Genomic DNA, 14,915 nt, shown 5'->3' on the forward strand with positions numbered 1-14,915 from the left:
TCTATGTGATGTATGTGTGCGAGTTAAATGTATACAGAGAAATGATGGAATTACGTGTGCATGCTGCGTTACAGTGTCCACACAGCCGAGGTTCATGTGAATGATAGACTGTTCCCTCTTGAGAGAGGAGCAGCAGTGGAGGGGAGAGTGTTTTATTGAACGTGTGAACATTGCTTTTCCAGGAGCCTCAAAAAGGCTTGCTCCTGTAGAGGCAATCTATCATTTGTACCAAGTCTTAGTGGAGCTCAGGCATCGCTCACTCCCCAAAAAAGAACCTTCCCTTCACTGTATTACATCAAAGTGGAGCTTGACCGGAGAGTTTTGCCTCATTTAAGTAAATTTTACTAGTTCCAGCTAACCCTCTCTGACTTAGAAAGTTGTTGAAGATGAGAGATGTTTGGTGGACATATTCAGTCTGCGTCTAGAGTTTTGCTTCATCTAACAGAAACTTTGCAAAATCGCCATTGGATTTGAACTTGTTTTGGTCTCAGTGTGGAGTTTAAATATTTGAGTTTAGTTTAAATCATAGCCTTCTAAATCCTATTCTGTTTAGTTTAAATCATAGCCTTCTAAATCTTATTCTGTTTAGTTTAAATTATAGCCTTCTAAATCCTATACTGATTAAACCCTAGAACAAATTAAAACAAACTTTAGAAGTAATAACCCTTCCAAGCTTTAGTTTGGAAAAGAAAAAAAACGTGAAGAATTCCAGAAAACTTGCAGATCAAAACAAGGATCTCTACTGGGATTATTGAACTCTAACAAAAAGCATTCCTTTTAATACTCTGCTGACAGCTGATGAATTTGGTTATTTTTTTCTGCCAATTATTCACCAAAGTCCTCGCTTCAAAATCTCTTCTTCAAACACTCCATTTCTAATTACATATCCGAAGAAAGACAGACAGCACTACTTTCATAAATGTGGTGTGTGTGTTTGTCTGTGTGTGTGCATGTGTGGAGCGCTCTCTACTGACCCGTACCTCCATCTCCTTGAGCACAGGATGGTCCTCTATCCCAGGAAAGAGGACCCTCATGGCGTAGGTGCGGTAGTCCAGGAAGGGGATTCCTGCTCCATCCAGTTCCTGAGTGAGCTCGTGGATGTCGGTCTGCAGCTCTGCAAAGGCTGCAAAAAGGACAAGGGAAAGTGTTTAGAGATGAGGACCCTAAACATTAATGAATACGCAAAAGAGAAGAAAAATTGGAAAAGCTCTGGTCGCACTGCAGAATAATCAAACTTAAAACACCTGCAAAAAGTTGAAATCAATTGTAGAGTCAGTGATTATCTTGACTTTGACTGTTCATGCCTCCGTCGACCAGAGTTTTCAGACACAATGTTTTACAATAGAAAATGGCCACATGGGTGACATTGAGGAAAAGGTGGAGGCGTGTGGAGGAGTAGCAGTGAAAAGCAGCATTATGTGATCATTCTGTGCTGAGAGCAGAGGGAAAGATGGAGGGAAGGATAGAGGAAAGTGCTGCGGTACTTAGTGGCTGGAGGGGAGTTCAGGATGGAATTGCACACAGGAGCATGAGCCTGTGAGTACACACACATTACACGCTGCTACCTCACACGTTTCGACTCCAGCAGCCACACAAACACACGCACACACACACACACACACACACTTATTGTCTTGCCCCACAGCTGAACATATAACCTAGTGCCCAGATGATTTATGTGAGTGCATGTGTCAATGTTTTTACACATTTCCTTTTCCCAGCAAGTGTGTGTTTTGACCCCATTCTATATACTCCAGTGGCTTCACAAGTCACATCTAGAGGGAACAAATGGGATCAAATCCATTCTCTCACTCACATCCCATACGATGCATACAGCTAATGCTTTTGCTGTACTGCCGCGGTTCCGTTTTATAAAACACAAAACTCCCTTGAGGAGAAAATATACAACTATATAGATCATTTCATCATCCAAGATACACCAACACATGGATACGCAACCCAAACAAATAACCAACCGAAGCCCAGACTAACAGATGGCTTGTGTCACCCTATCCCTCTCTTCCTATCTCTCTTTTTCTCCCTCTTTCTTCCCATCAAAGTGACATCTCAGAGGTCACCTCTCTCCACTTATGTTCGCCTCTCCCCTGCTACATCCCTCCATCTTTCTTTTGTTGGCTCACTAGTGCCATCCATCTCTCTATGCATTTTTAATCCGCCTCTTTATCTCTACCTTGGCAACTCTCTTTTCTCCATTTCTTGTCTTTCGTCTATCTTTAAAGTCAATATTTTTGCTTGTCTCCTACACTTTTATTTGCTGCTCTCTTGACCAGGAGTTCCTTCTGCATCCAAATTTTTATCTAACATTATCTTTCTCTCCTGCTCATATCATAACTCCCTTCTCTCTCTCCATTTTGAAAATCTCTCTCTAGTACAACTGTATCCATTTCCCTTCCTGTTTTTTCTGCCTCATATTCTGCCTATCCATCTCTTCATCAGCACCCACCTCCCCTCCCCTACTCCTCTCACAAGATGTCCACCTTATTTATCTCTCTCGCTCTGCCCCCCTGCTTCCATCCATCCTGTTGTCGTCTTCCAGACAGTGGTGACAGCGGGGGACAGACAGGGTCAGGGCACCTGGACTCACCGCCACACACCCCAGCCAATCATTGTTTGACCTGCTGAGTGAGTTTGTGTGCATGTGTGATTGCAAGTAGTTGCAAAAGAGCAGGACAGGAAGACTTCAGTGTCGGTGGGAGTGGTGTGAAGTGCACAACTGGGAGAAAAAAAAACACAGTCACCCCTTGAGCAGATGACTGACACAGGTAACAACAGTTTTAGGAATTTAAAAAGGCATGGGCGTCTACCATTACCTGATAATCAGACTATATCGCCATTTCAATTAACTTTATTCATTCAGCCTGATATTGTGTTCATGCTAGCCAACGTATTTTCTTTTGTGCCATCTTAATGAATCAGTGGCTAGGGATGTGTGTCAACATCACACAAATTTCACAGGATTAGCATTATGGCACCTTGATCTGACCCCCCCCCGGTCTGCCGATCATCCTTGGAAACCACTACTAGTAACTTCGGTACACATATACTATTGTTACATTTGAGGATTACTAAAGTAGTGCAACAAGTGAAGTGATCTCTAAAACAAATGTAGTCTGATGATCACGGTTATCAGTATTCTCCTTCTCTTTCACCCCATCTGCTTCGCTCTCTCTTGCCAGACAAACCAGTAACAGCATCAGTAGGCTCTCACTGGATCCCTGCTGTCTCCTGCCAAATGAATATATGCTAATGTACTGGTGTGTAAGTCCCCCGCTCTATCTCTCCCCCCGCTTCAGTTGTTGCCAAACCCCGCCCTCCTTACTATCCCTCACTTTCCCACCTCTGCGCCCTCTATATATCTAACCTCCATCTCTCCCTCTCCCTCACAGTGTGGATGGTAGTGAGGCCAGCCAGGCAGCTCTCTCATGGGGTGAAGAGCCAACATCTGGTGGCTGGCTCAGATCAAAGTACTCCTCTGGAAACACACCAACAACACCCACGTACAAACACACACGCACACACACACACACACACACGCACACACCACTGCCACCTAACAGCAGGGGGACAGTTGGCAGTGTGAGGGAGAGACAAATAGAGAGTGAAGGAGAAAGCAAAGGGAGAAATAGATAGGACTATAGCATTGGAGTTGTGCAGCTTTAGAGGTAAGCTGTAGCGAGGGAGAGATTTACAGAAAGTTATTTGGGGACATGGGAGTTATTTGGGCAGAAAGATGAAGAGAATCAAGTGGGGAGAAATGAAAACACAAGCTTTATGAAAGTAACTTTAGAGGATTGAGCGGCTGGCTTCACACACTTTTTTGTCCAAGACCACATTTTGTCCAAACTCACCTTCCTTGCACTCTAGGGCCACCCTGGACTCCAGGTTGTCCATCTGTAGTTGCAGCCGCTTGAGGGTGCGGTCAGCATCTCGTGACTTCCTCTTATACGCAATCAGCACCACAATGATAACCAGGAGGAGCAGGCCGCCACCTCCTCCGATACCGATGATGGCTGGCAGGGTGAGCAGGCTGTCTGAGTAGATCTGCAAGGTCCCCGGTGAGTATTCAAAGCCTCCTACACGCACCTAGTAGACGGGCATAACCAGAAAAGTTACATCCTCTTATTGTTTAGCAGGTGATTTAGAAGTACTGAGATAGGCATGATGTGGAAATCATACAGATGCTATATAGAAACATTATTTTGACTTTTTATAAATGATTTTAACTAGAAGAGCTGCAGTTGTGACAACTTAAGACCTATACCTGCTCACAACCGCTATAAATCCAGTATAACAAAAAAAAACAAAAAAAACATGCAAGGTGCGAATGCTAAATCTAACATTGATTTTATACTGGCAAGCCAAGCTGTGCCGCGTTGAGCCAAGCGCAGGCCAAAACTCCCCAAAACTCTTTATATCTGAGTTGGGGGAAACAACATCTGTGCCCTGGAGACGTCTTTGGAACCGGTGAAACACACACACAAGTAAGTACAGTCGCACACCCATGTGACTTGCAACCATATCACGTCAAAACAGTTCTGGCTTGCAGATCACGCAAAGAAAAAGAAAAAAAATGTCTGGATGTGTCCCACCCGGTTTTCTTTTTTTCCCTTTTATTCCATCTTCAACTGGCTTACGTTTATAAAATACCAAATGGAGGAGGTAAAAATAGACACAGACCTCTCACGCCCACTAGCCATTTTTGGGTTCTATTCAGTATCAATACTGTTCAAATCCCAAGGCGGATGCCAGCCAAAAGAGACCAATCAAAAGCTTTTAAGACATAAATACAGTCGCAAACATCGCCAACGGTATAAGAGATGGGATGTGTGCGGTTTGTGTGTGTGTGTGTGTGTGCAGCTATATGAATGGGGAAGAGGAATCTAGCGTAATTGAAGAGATTTAGGTCTGATGGATGGGGAGGAAAGAATGAGATGAATGAACGAAAAGGCAGGAAGTGGATTGACATAAAGAAGGAGGATGAATAGCACAGCGGAAACAGCAGAGAGAACAGGAGGTATAGATGAAGACCGGCTGAGAGGCTGAAAGAAATGTGAAAGTCAAACGCTCCAGAGGTGGCGGGAAAAGAAATCAGGATGGATGATGAAATAACAGGTACTTAAGACAGAAAAAACTTAGAGGTGGATGATGCTCATTTTCAGGCTTTGTGAGGCACACTCTGGATGGCACTGTGTGTGTGTGTAACAAAACAAGTTAACATTATGGGGAAGAGACATCGCACAATGGGCAGACATTCAGCAAACAGGAATGTAGACAAGTGTTAAAGTTTTACTTACAGTGACTTTGTGTTCTCCGGTCAGGTTGGGCCATTCACACAGCAGCTGGCTTTCAGACAAGGTGAGAACGCAGGGCGTCTCCCCGATCAGCACCGTGTAGTTCAGCTTAGAGTTTCCTGGGGCTGAAGGAATTAGGTTACGGCCCTGGAAAGACACACACACACACGCTTTGGTTACTTACATAAAGTCCGAGTCTAAGGTGATCCACTCAAACATAATAATAATAATAATAATGATGGAGTAAAAATGCAAAAGGATTCGCTCCAACTGTGACTTATGCTGTCGGAAAAAAATACTTGTTTCTGATTGGCTGACAGGTGTCAACAGTTCAGCCCCAGCTATAATCAGCGTGCAAGGTACTTATAACTGCAGGTAACCATAGCAACAGTGCTTCTGCTCAATGCTGCCAGACAACACCTTTAATAGACACTGACCAAACCAAAAATATGGATTCTTATTCTAACAGTGCCTGCCTTGCTGTCCTTTGGTAAACGGTACCTCAGGAACACTTATAAACTCCATAAATTCCAGTTCAGAGGAGGAAACATGTTACAGAACTCACTACTGACGGATTCCATTTTCCCAATCAGTGATTGAATTTTTTGATCCAGAACAATAAATTAATTCATTAGAAATCCCCCTTCTCCTCCGCTAGCTCTACTGTACCTTCCCCTCCTCACTATAACCCACTATGCTCTGCAGAGTGTGAGGTATTAATTTCTGGAAAATCTCGATGAACGTCTAATTTCTCCGCAATTATTTAATAGGATGCCGTTTCTGTGCTGCTTATTTCGGCAATTCTTCACCCAGGGCACGTCGAGGCAATCAGAGCTTTTCATTATAGAATTATATTTAAAGTTACAGGGGAGAGAGGCGTGATTCTTCATTTCTAAAACTCCACCCTGATTGGCCGAGAGAAAAAAGGCTTTAGTTTTCCATGAAATTGCATGATAATTTTGTCGCTCGCTCCTGAAGCTTTGAAGTTCAAGGGGAGAGGTGAAATGAAAAAAGACAGCGTGGGTGGGTGGGGCAAAACCTTTATAAATGCTCTCTAGATTTAAATGCGTACCGCCTCTATGGCTTAGAGTAAACATGGCTATGAAGTCTTTCTTCAGAAGTTATCTGATAGAAATCTGAGCAGGTGGTATGGCGACGCATGGGTCCACTTTATAAACATTACTTTCCTTTGCACCTGATTTGAAAGGGGATGTTTTAGAAGTGACTCTTTTTCCTTAAAGGTCTACAAACCCCATTGGAGACAGCAGGCGAAGAAATAACATCTTTCAAGGTTGAGGCACATCTGAAAGACAGCTGTGTTGAAAGCAAAACTCTCAAAGGAAGAAGAAGGAGGGAATAAAGTGTCTGTACAAGAATGTTTGCAGCAAATAATTTCAAATGCCTGTCATCGTCTTATCAGTTGCGTTAGATGCTGACTGGGAGGTCGCTGTAGTATTTTCTAAAATAACTATTTGTGAGAGAGCTTTTAACATTGCAGACAATACTCAGTATTACTTGGGATGATACTATCTGCTATTACTGCTCTTCTCCTGTTTCAGCTAAAACATAGTTAACCTTCTTTTGTCCTCAAGTCCTGGTGGGTTTCGAGACATTTCTTTCACACCTTTACAGCATAACCTTCAATAAAAAGCTTTGACGCAAAACCAAAAACTGCAGCCCGACATCCTTCATTCAGACATACGAACCCTTTAATTCCCACCAATACCTGATTTACCGCATGAAAAAGAGAGGGCAGGCAGCAAAATGAAATGAGAAAGGTGATGCAAGAGGGGAGAAAGGGTGAAAAACAAGGCAGAAAAGATGAGTGGGAAGAAAAAAAAGAGGTGAAAGGTAGAGATGCAGGAAGAAGGCTCGAGCAGAGAAGGTGGGAGAAAAAAGAGAAAAGTCAAGAGAAGAACTAGGGACATGATGGATGTAAAGCAGCGCGAGGTAAAGACAAGGCCAAAACAGATCAATGCTAAGAGCACAAGGCAATTTACCTTGAGTATGAGTGGTGAGCTGGGCTTCAGCTCCAGCATGCCAGAGGGGCTCAGAGGTTCGAACACGGGGTCCGGGTGGTAGCTGAAAGTCTCGTTTACCACCAGCAAAGAGCGCACGTCATCCATGACAAAGCCGATCTCATCAGGGCTGCTGCCCGCCTCCGAAAAGCCTTTGTCAGATCTGGCCACAGAGGGCGCCAGACACACCATCACGGTGTTGTTGACAACCGTGCAATTCTAGAGAAGGGGAGGATGCACATGGAGTGGGGGTGAAATTAAGGGAGGGAGGGAGGGAATGAGAACAGGAGAGAAAAGATTTTCAGCGGTTAAATTAAGTTTATTGAGGTGATTTAATTTCCCATCTAACAACCTTTCTACCTTGTTTAGACAGTTTGCAGCATTGAGAAGACATTAAGAAACAGTACATTTGAATATTTTTAGGGAAAAGATCATGTTAACTGATACATAATCAACAATACGTGCGATGGCTGAAACGGGGTTATGTGATATGAGTGATTAAATGTCTCTGTAATGACATAATGAGGAAGAGGCTGGCTTAATAACATCAGTGTTGTAATCAGTGTTGATATCATCTGGAAATCCCCTGTGGGGTTCGACACTTAAATCAGCCACCGAAGAACAAATTAGACTGTAATGACACACAGAGAAACTGGAGAGGTCAGCCAGTAGCTGTTAATGATAACACACCGCAGCTAAAGAGACTGTGGCATAGTTTCACAGCTTGTTAATGTCTTACATTATGTTCTATATGTGACATTTCAAAACACTCACACACAAAGAGAGTGTAAAATCACACATGTCAATGGGAACATTAACCAAGCCAAATAAAAATGACTGCAGAGAGGGGGACAAAGGAAAAAGAAAGGATATTTTTACTTTCAGCTAAGATTGGGGAGTGGGAGAAAGGTTAGCTAAGCCCCGTGGTGCTAGGTGAAGAGAGGGGGATTTGCCAGAGCCGCTTTATTGCTGGTTGACATTTCAAAGGTTAAACTGCTAAAAGGAAATTCAACATCAAAAACAAACAGAAAATGGGCCCTTGGCTGGTTGACCGACGGGTCAGGTGTGTGTGTCTGTGTCCCAGGAGGGTGTGTATCGTCTGAAAATCAGTATTTCCACAAAGAGGGAGACAGCAGAGTCAGTGAGAGAGACACAGACACACCTGTGTGTCTATATTGGTCTCACTCCGTCTCATTTGCCAAGTCAAGTTGCTGCTTTTTATGTTATGTCAATAAAAACTGTGTGCGGGTGTCTGGATTCCACCACTTACATTTTCTGACTTGGCGGCTCCATACTTGGCTCTCATTTTAGGCTCCTTGATGGTGGCCAGATTGGTTCCAGTAATGGTCAACATGGTTCCTCCACTAAAAAAAAAAAAAGATAACAAGACTCATTGCAGAGAATATCAAATAAACACAATTATTCATTGGTGCTGTTAAAAAAAAAAACAATTTTACGTGGACTTATGTGTTGCATGCATCTCCTGCTGTACACTTTTCTCTCTGGGTGCAGGGACACACTCTATTCAGCAGGCCTATCAGTACAGATAAATGTTAATAAATCTGTTCTCTGTGGGAGCCAAAAGGGCTCTTCAGTTAGCGATTTACCATTAATGCTCGCTCCTGCTGTAGCCTTTCGCCTGCTTATTCATGGAAGCCCATTTTCAGGTAATGATAGAAACGCTAAAGCCCTTGCATGAATGTTAAAAGCTTCTTTAAACTGATATCGAGGCTGGAGGGAAGAATAGGCGAATATGTAGCGTTACTCCTGAGAGCCGAAGCTTTTGGCCTCTCCTCAGCACCTCTCGAAAGCCAGGGGAGATTTTTTCAGACTGTATTAAAGTTGCACTGTGGTAATTTTCAGCATGAGATACACTCAGCGACTGCACCGCTGTCAGTGATCTGACACATTCTGTAACCTTTACACCTGTGACCTATTCAGGTCTCTGCGATGCTGACCAGCAGAGACATGGGTAATATGGGTGAGAGTCCTATTGCCCCACACTGCCTTCTCGACAGCCTCTGCTGGCCTCAGAGGCTGAACTTTATCTGATGGGAGTTGTTCTGACAGCAACTAAATAAGTTAGCATACAAGCCAAAATCTGGAGAGGGCTACAGTGAGGCTTGAAGCATAGTGCCACTGTGAGTCACCAATGACACCAATGAACAAAAAAAAAAAACACATTGTACAAATGATACACCGTCTGGTATACTGCTAGGTTTAATTTAGATAATAATACACAAAAAGAGCATAATAATCACTGTTGACGTGTTCTAAAACCTCTCAAGAAATCTCTTCCACAAGAATATGGACTATTTCAGAGGCTCTGCTCTTTGTCTGAGCAGTGGTAGCTGCGATCTAGTAAAATAAACATTACATCCATTCCATGGTGGAATTAGAGCATCATAAAATGTAAATATACATGGGCACAGGGCAAACAAGACAAAACATCCACACCCAGGGAGTTGGCTGTGTTTTGCTGAGGCCAGATGGAGCTGGTATCTGAGGGAGGGAGGTGAGGCGAGGCCAGTCCCAGGCTTTAAGGTGAAAGTGGCCCTGGGAGGGACCCTAGGGCTGAGGAGCGGGCCGGACGAGAGTCGAGTGAGACCAATGAGGGCATAGGGCTTTTGAGAGGCTTAAGGGAGGGCGACAGATGTTGAAATGCTGAACAGAGTCTGGTGTGTCGACTGAGCACACAAAGGAATTTCGGAGATTTACATAGAATTACCTCTTTGTTAGTGAAGTAACAGAACATAAAGCTATGAACACGCAGTAGCTCAAAATCTCAAAAAATCTGCTTCGTAACAACATGTGGCAGCTCTCCACAGGGGTAGGTCTGTGGGAAGATGAGAATCTTTTCCACACATACGGTATACACTATATGGTGTTCTGTGTACACTGTACTACGCTGTGTAAACAAGGTGGAGTGTCTCGCAGTCTCTGCAGTGCAATGTGTCTGTGTTGTTAGCCCGAGAGCCTCTTCCTGAAGGGAGGGGAACAAATCTAAATCTTGCCAGATTTGTGCTTTGGATGAGGAGACTCAGCACTGTTTGAAATCGCCCTGGCAAAAAGATCACTGAAGGAAGCACAACGACAAAATAACACTTGGTTAATAAAAGCGTGATTGGCTTGGAGAACCATGCACCTCCTCCTCTGGGAGCGTTGTGTGAAACACCAAACGCAAGTCGAGTGTCGAGGTTACTTCCCCCGAAGGCTGGAGCCAACACTTTCATTCCCATTTCCCCTCGCCTACCTTCAACCTTTCATTCAACCCATTCCAAATGAGACTTCTTATCCACTCACACCTTTTTCGCATGATGAGAGACGTTGTCTCTCTGCAGAGTTTCTAACGCGGCTCCCATTTTCACCTCAACCTCCTGCGATGATAGTGGATTGTTACACTGTCTGAGCAGACAGTGTGTCTGGTGGAAGAATTTAATGTGATAGGCTTTTAATATGAAATATCTGCAGGAAGTTAAGAGTTACTTAAAAGTGACTTCACACAACCAAAGTTGGACCCGAAGGAGAACACTGTGTCTGTTAAACTTGGTCTTAGAGCAGAAGAGAGGTGACTATTACTCATGACTATGACTCAACTTGTGCAAGTAATTTAGTTTTTTTGACCAATCTTTACTTTTCATCTGGACGATACCTCTGGTTATATTTGGAAACAAGCTTTTATTTGAGAATTTAACGTAACACATAGTGTAAAAACCTCCGGAAAACATATGACACGTTCCTGGAACTATACTTTTGAAGTAAACAGTCAACAGTGTGTGTGTGTGTGTGTGTGTGTGTGTGTGTGTGTGTGTGAGAGCTGGCTTCATTTCCGAGCTGAGGAATAGGAGTTTCTAGGTCATGCTACCGAGCCCATTAGCACTTGGAAGCTCCAAGCTTTTTTTTTTTCTCAACAACACAGCTTGTATTTGCACAGGAAATCTTCCTGTGGCTATGTAGTCTCATTTCAATAAGTCAAGTAATATTTAAAGATATATCTCTGCTGCAGCTCATCAACTAGTAGTGCACTGCTTCAGGAGCCTCCTTTACTGCTGTTCCCGCGCTCAAAGATTTACTTTAGAAACACAGATAAACAGAATAAATAATATACCTTTGAAAAACAAGACGAGTGTAAAAATGGAGAAGGATGTTTAGTTGTTGTTTTTTTTTATCCGAGACCCTGGCGGGGAGTATGCTAGCAGAATATTACATTTATCACCTTTTACATGGAGTTCATATTTCAGTTTAGTTGGCTATACTCCTTGAGAAAAGGCATTAATGTATGGAACAACCACCACCAGGGTTTAATAATGTATTGATGCATGTATATGTTCTACACATCAAGCAGAATCGTAGATCAAACATTGTTAATGTAAATTATAGATGGTGAACTAATCATATGACTTGCTGATGATAGCTGATTGAGTCAGCTATGTGGTGGAGTAGGAAAAAAAAACAAAAAAACAAAACACAAGTTCATGCCAATATTACCCAGTTATCAAACCTTTCCTCTGAGTAGCCTGTCTGAAGCCCTATGATGTATGCATGTACGCCATCTTATTCGTAAGAACGCCGTAAGCTTCTACGCAACACAGAAAATTTGCAACGCTCGTACAAAAGGTTCATTGTTGCTGCGCTCAGACTAGCTGAAGGAAATGCTCCGATTGTGTTCTCACCTGGCGATGCTCCAGTCGGGCTCGATCTTGAGGATGGTGGGATCGTCTGTGTAGTTAAACTTCACCTCTGGGTTCCTCAGCTCAGCGGAGTTAATGTCCACCATGACCGGGGTGGTGCCTGGGGACAGTCCTGACGGGGTCACACACACTATCTCCTTGTTGCTCCGCCTGGGAGACAAAGGGATGAGGTGTGTAATGGAGGATGGAAAGAAGAGAGAGAAAGAGAGATGTTAAATGCAAGTTTTCTGGATGGTTTATTTAAAAGTGTGCTCCTAGGACCCATACCAGAAGATCTTATGTTATTTTCAATATTTGGGAGGTGACTCTGACAGGCTGTGAGATACACACACAGAATAAAAACTGAAGTGAGTGTGCAGAAAGCGAAATCCTACTCCTTTTCTTAAATAAGTCATAAATTATTTATCGGATGCGACAAAAAAGCAGGCAGACACACAAAGAATGGTGACACAGTCACCAATTCACAAGGGCAACATCTTTCAGTCTGTCCAGCTATGGTTTCATCAGCCCGAATCACAGAGTGCTGTACTTCAAAGCTCTCTCTCTCTTTCTCTCTCTCCCTCATTCTCTCTCTGTCTGTCTCTCCTTCCCTCCTGTGCTTTCTCTGGCTGATAGATCTGAAGTGGCAGATCAGGCTGGTCGTCTCTCTGTGTGATGTAACTCCCTCCCTAGCAGACAGGCAGCCAGCTGTGACCTGCTGGGAAACTTTGCGCCGCTGCCAGAAACTTTGTCCTCCACTCCAGTGGCTCATTCCACCGTTCCCGCCCCCTGTCAGGAGGAGACACTGCCGGCAGAGCGGTGAGAGGACGGCTACCTCTGAGACAGCATGTGTGCACAAACCCACGTACAGTATGCGCGTAATCGAGCAGATGAGCGGCGGATAGGCCTGTGAATTTACATATAAAACCGGTGCGCAGATAGAAGATTAACATTGTCTAGGGGTGTTTTGTAACACCTGTTGTCTGCTAACTTCCTATAGTGCGCTGCAACTGTGTGTAAACGGGTGTGTGTGCATTGATGGCAGGTGGCACAGTGTGAAATTTTGAACACGAGTGGAACAAGCTAATCCGTACACAAATCCTCCCCCAGTATCTGCTGAGAAGGTGGAATCCACAGAAAGACGGGAGATGATTGATAAGATGAAGGAGCGAAAACCCATTTTGGCGGCTCTATCCCGGTGGCTTGCGGAGGGGTGAGGTGGGGTGGGGTCGGCAGACTGAGCGAAAATGGAGAAAAAAAAAGGAATCTTTTTGCGTCTTTGTCGGACACATCCATGCTGTGTCCCAGGGGGCAATTTCAACAGCATCCTCAGACTGAGAGGGTACTGAAGAGGGGATGAAGCCAGAAAAAAGAAAAGTAGAATGATATTTAAAGAAGAAAAAAAAAAAAAACAGGTTTCCCACATTCCACTAGTGCTGCGTTTCCATGGAAACCATTTTCACAACACTGTCGCCTTTGAGAGCGCCTGTGGTGCCGTGTATGTATTTTTGACAAGGTTGCGGCCACACAAAAGAAAGCCAAGAGGGGATACAGAAAGAAAGAAAAGGGAGAGAAAGAAAAAAGGGGTTGCAGAGGGAGATAAGAGGATGAGTGACTTGGGATAAATAGGTTTTGATTAAAGCAGAGGCCCCACTGAATACAAAGACACATTAAAGAGATGGACTCAACCAGTTCATTACTTTGGCCATAAAGGTTATTGCTGCTCAGTGAATGAAAGGCCAAGACTTTTATGTTCACCTTTCTCTGGATGTGCTACAGAGCTTTAAATTGGTCTTTACTTTTTCTTTTGACATGATATGAAAGAGACTTGATAGGTCCAAGCTCATTAGTTTAACCTGTCACTTGTTGCCTGAGAGAAGGGAACCACTATAACAAAAACACCAGTGCTATAGAGAATTTGCTGTAAAAAAAAAAAGAAACAAGAAAAGAAAAAAGAGCTTCAGCTACAATTGAAAAATGTATGAGAGGAGTTTGAACACGTTTTCCCTGTTGCCAATAGCCACCTTCACTAGTGTGGCTTCTGCCTAGGAATTCCTTTCGGTACATAGGTGCTCATTTTAGTTCATTGGCAATCTTTTCTATGAGGTTTCTTTTCTCTGCCATCTGCCAGACACCATACATGAGTGGATTTAGTCCAGAGATCAGTTTGCTGTCACTTTGCCAGGAAGGGACTCAGAGAAACAATGGAGTTCTTGGCTCGAGGAATTAGAGTCATATCAAATTGGATCTTTGTCTCCTCTTCTTGAAATCCTGGCACAATCTCTTACAGAGTGAATGACAATGGAAGATAACGGTGGCAGATGATTCTAAAAACTATAAAAAAAAGGGAAACAAATTGTATTGTATTGTATTTCAAACGTGAGTTCAAAGCAGGAAAAACGTGAGGTACCAATTACCAGCAACACAATATCATTCCTTCCAAATTATAGTTATAGCTCTGTCAAAATGTGGGCCATGCACTTAAGTCATTCACAGCACAACTGAACAATGATACCAGCTTCCCCCGAGAAAGGCTACACCGTCATTCTCAAAATTGCTGTGAATTACAGCACTGCAGGTTATACTGCACGTTTCAGACCTGCTGCAAAGCAATCGGGAAAAGGGTAAATTTTTAAAACGGGGAATAACTATAATTATAAACACAGAAGAACAGCAAAAGATGACAGATGGCAGATGGCAGAACTAAAAGATGGGGGAATCACAATGCATTATAACTTGGAGCTGTCTTCAGAGGAGCATAAGCCAGAAGAAAATTCAGTCACAGTGACAGAAGCAAACTAAAAATTGCTACATTTTTAAGTAAATCTGCTATTTTTGATTACAGAGTCTTAAAACAGGAACGCCGCATGCACATTGCCCTCCCCTGCTTTCATGAACACAGTCCCCGCCTCCAG

General features: G+C 43.4%; 1 protein-coding gene across 1 annotated transcript in view; it reads right to left on the reverse strand.

Annotated features, from left to right (window-relative positions):
- The window catches only part of plxna1b (plexin A1b), a 185,363-nt gene that overhangs the window by 17,773 nt on the left and 152,675 nt on the right, over positions 1-14,915 (reverse strand). Inside the window, exons 16-21 of the mRNA XM_070840141.1 lie at positions 12,004-12,171; positions 8,601-8,694; positions 7,313-7,549; positions 5,316-5,459; positions 3,870-4,104; positions 981-1,123 (exon numbers count right to left, since the gene is read on the reverse strand). Of these exons, the coding sequence (XP_070696242.1) occupies positions 981-1,123; positions 3,870-4,104; positions 5,316-5,459; positions 7,313-7,549; positions 8,601-8,694; positions 12,004-12,171 (1,021 nt within the window). The remainder of the gene's footprint in view (positions 1-980; positions 1,124-3,869; positions 4,105-5,315; positions 5,460-7,312; positions 7,550-8,600; positions 8,695-12,003; positions 12,172-14,915) is intronic.

The sequence above is a fragment of the Pempheris klunzingeri genome, chromosome 2 (genome assembly GCF_042242105.1).
Source record: "Pempheris klunzingeri isolate RE-2024b chromosome 2, fPemKlu1.hap1, whole genome shotgun sequence".
NCBI lineage: Eukaryota > Metazoa > Chordata > Actinopteri > Acropomatiformes > Pempheridae > Pempheris > Pempheris klunzingeri.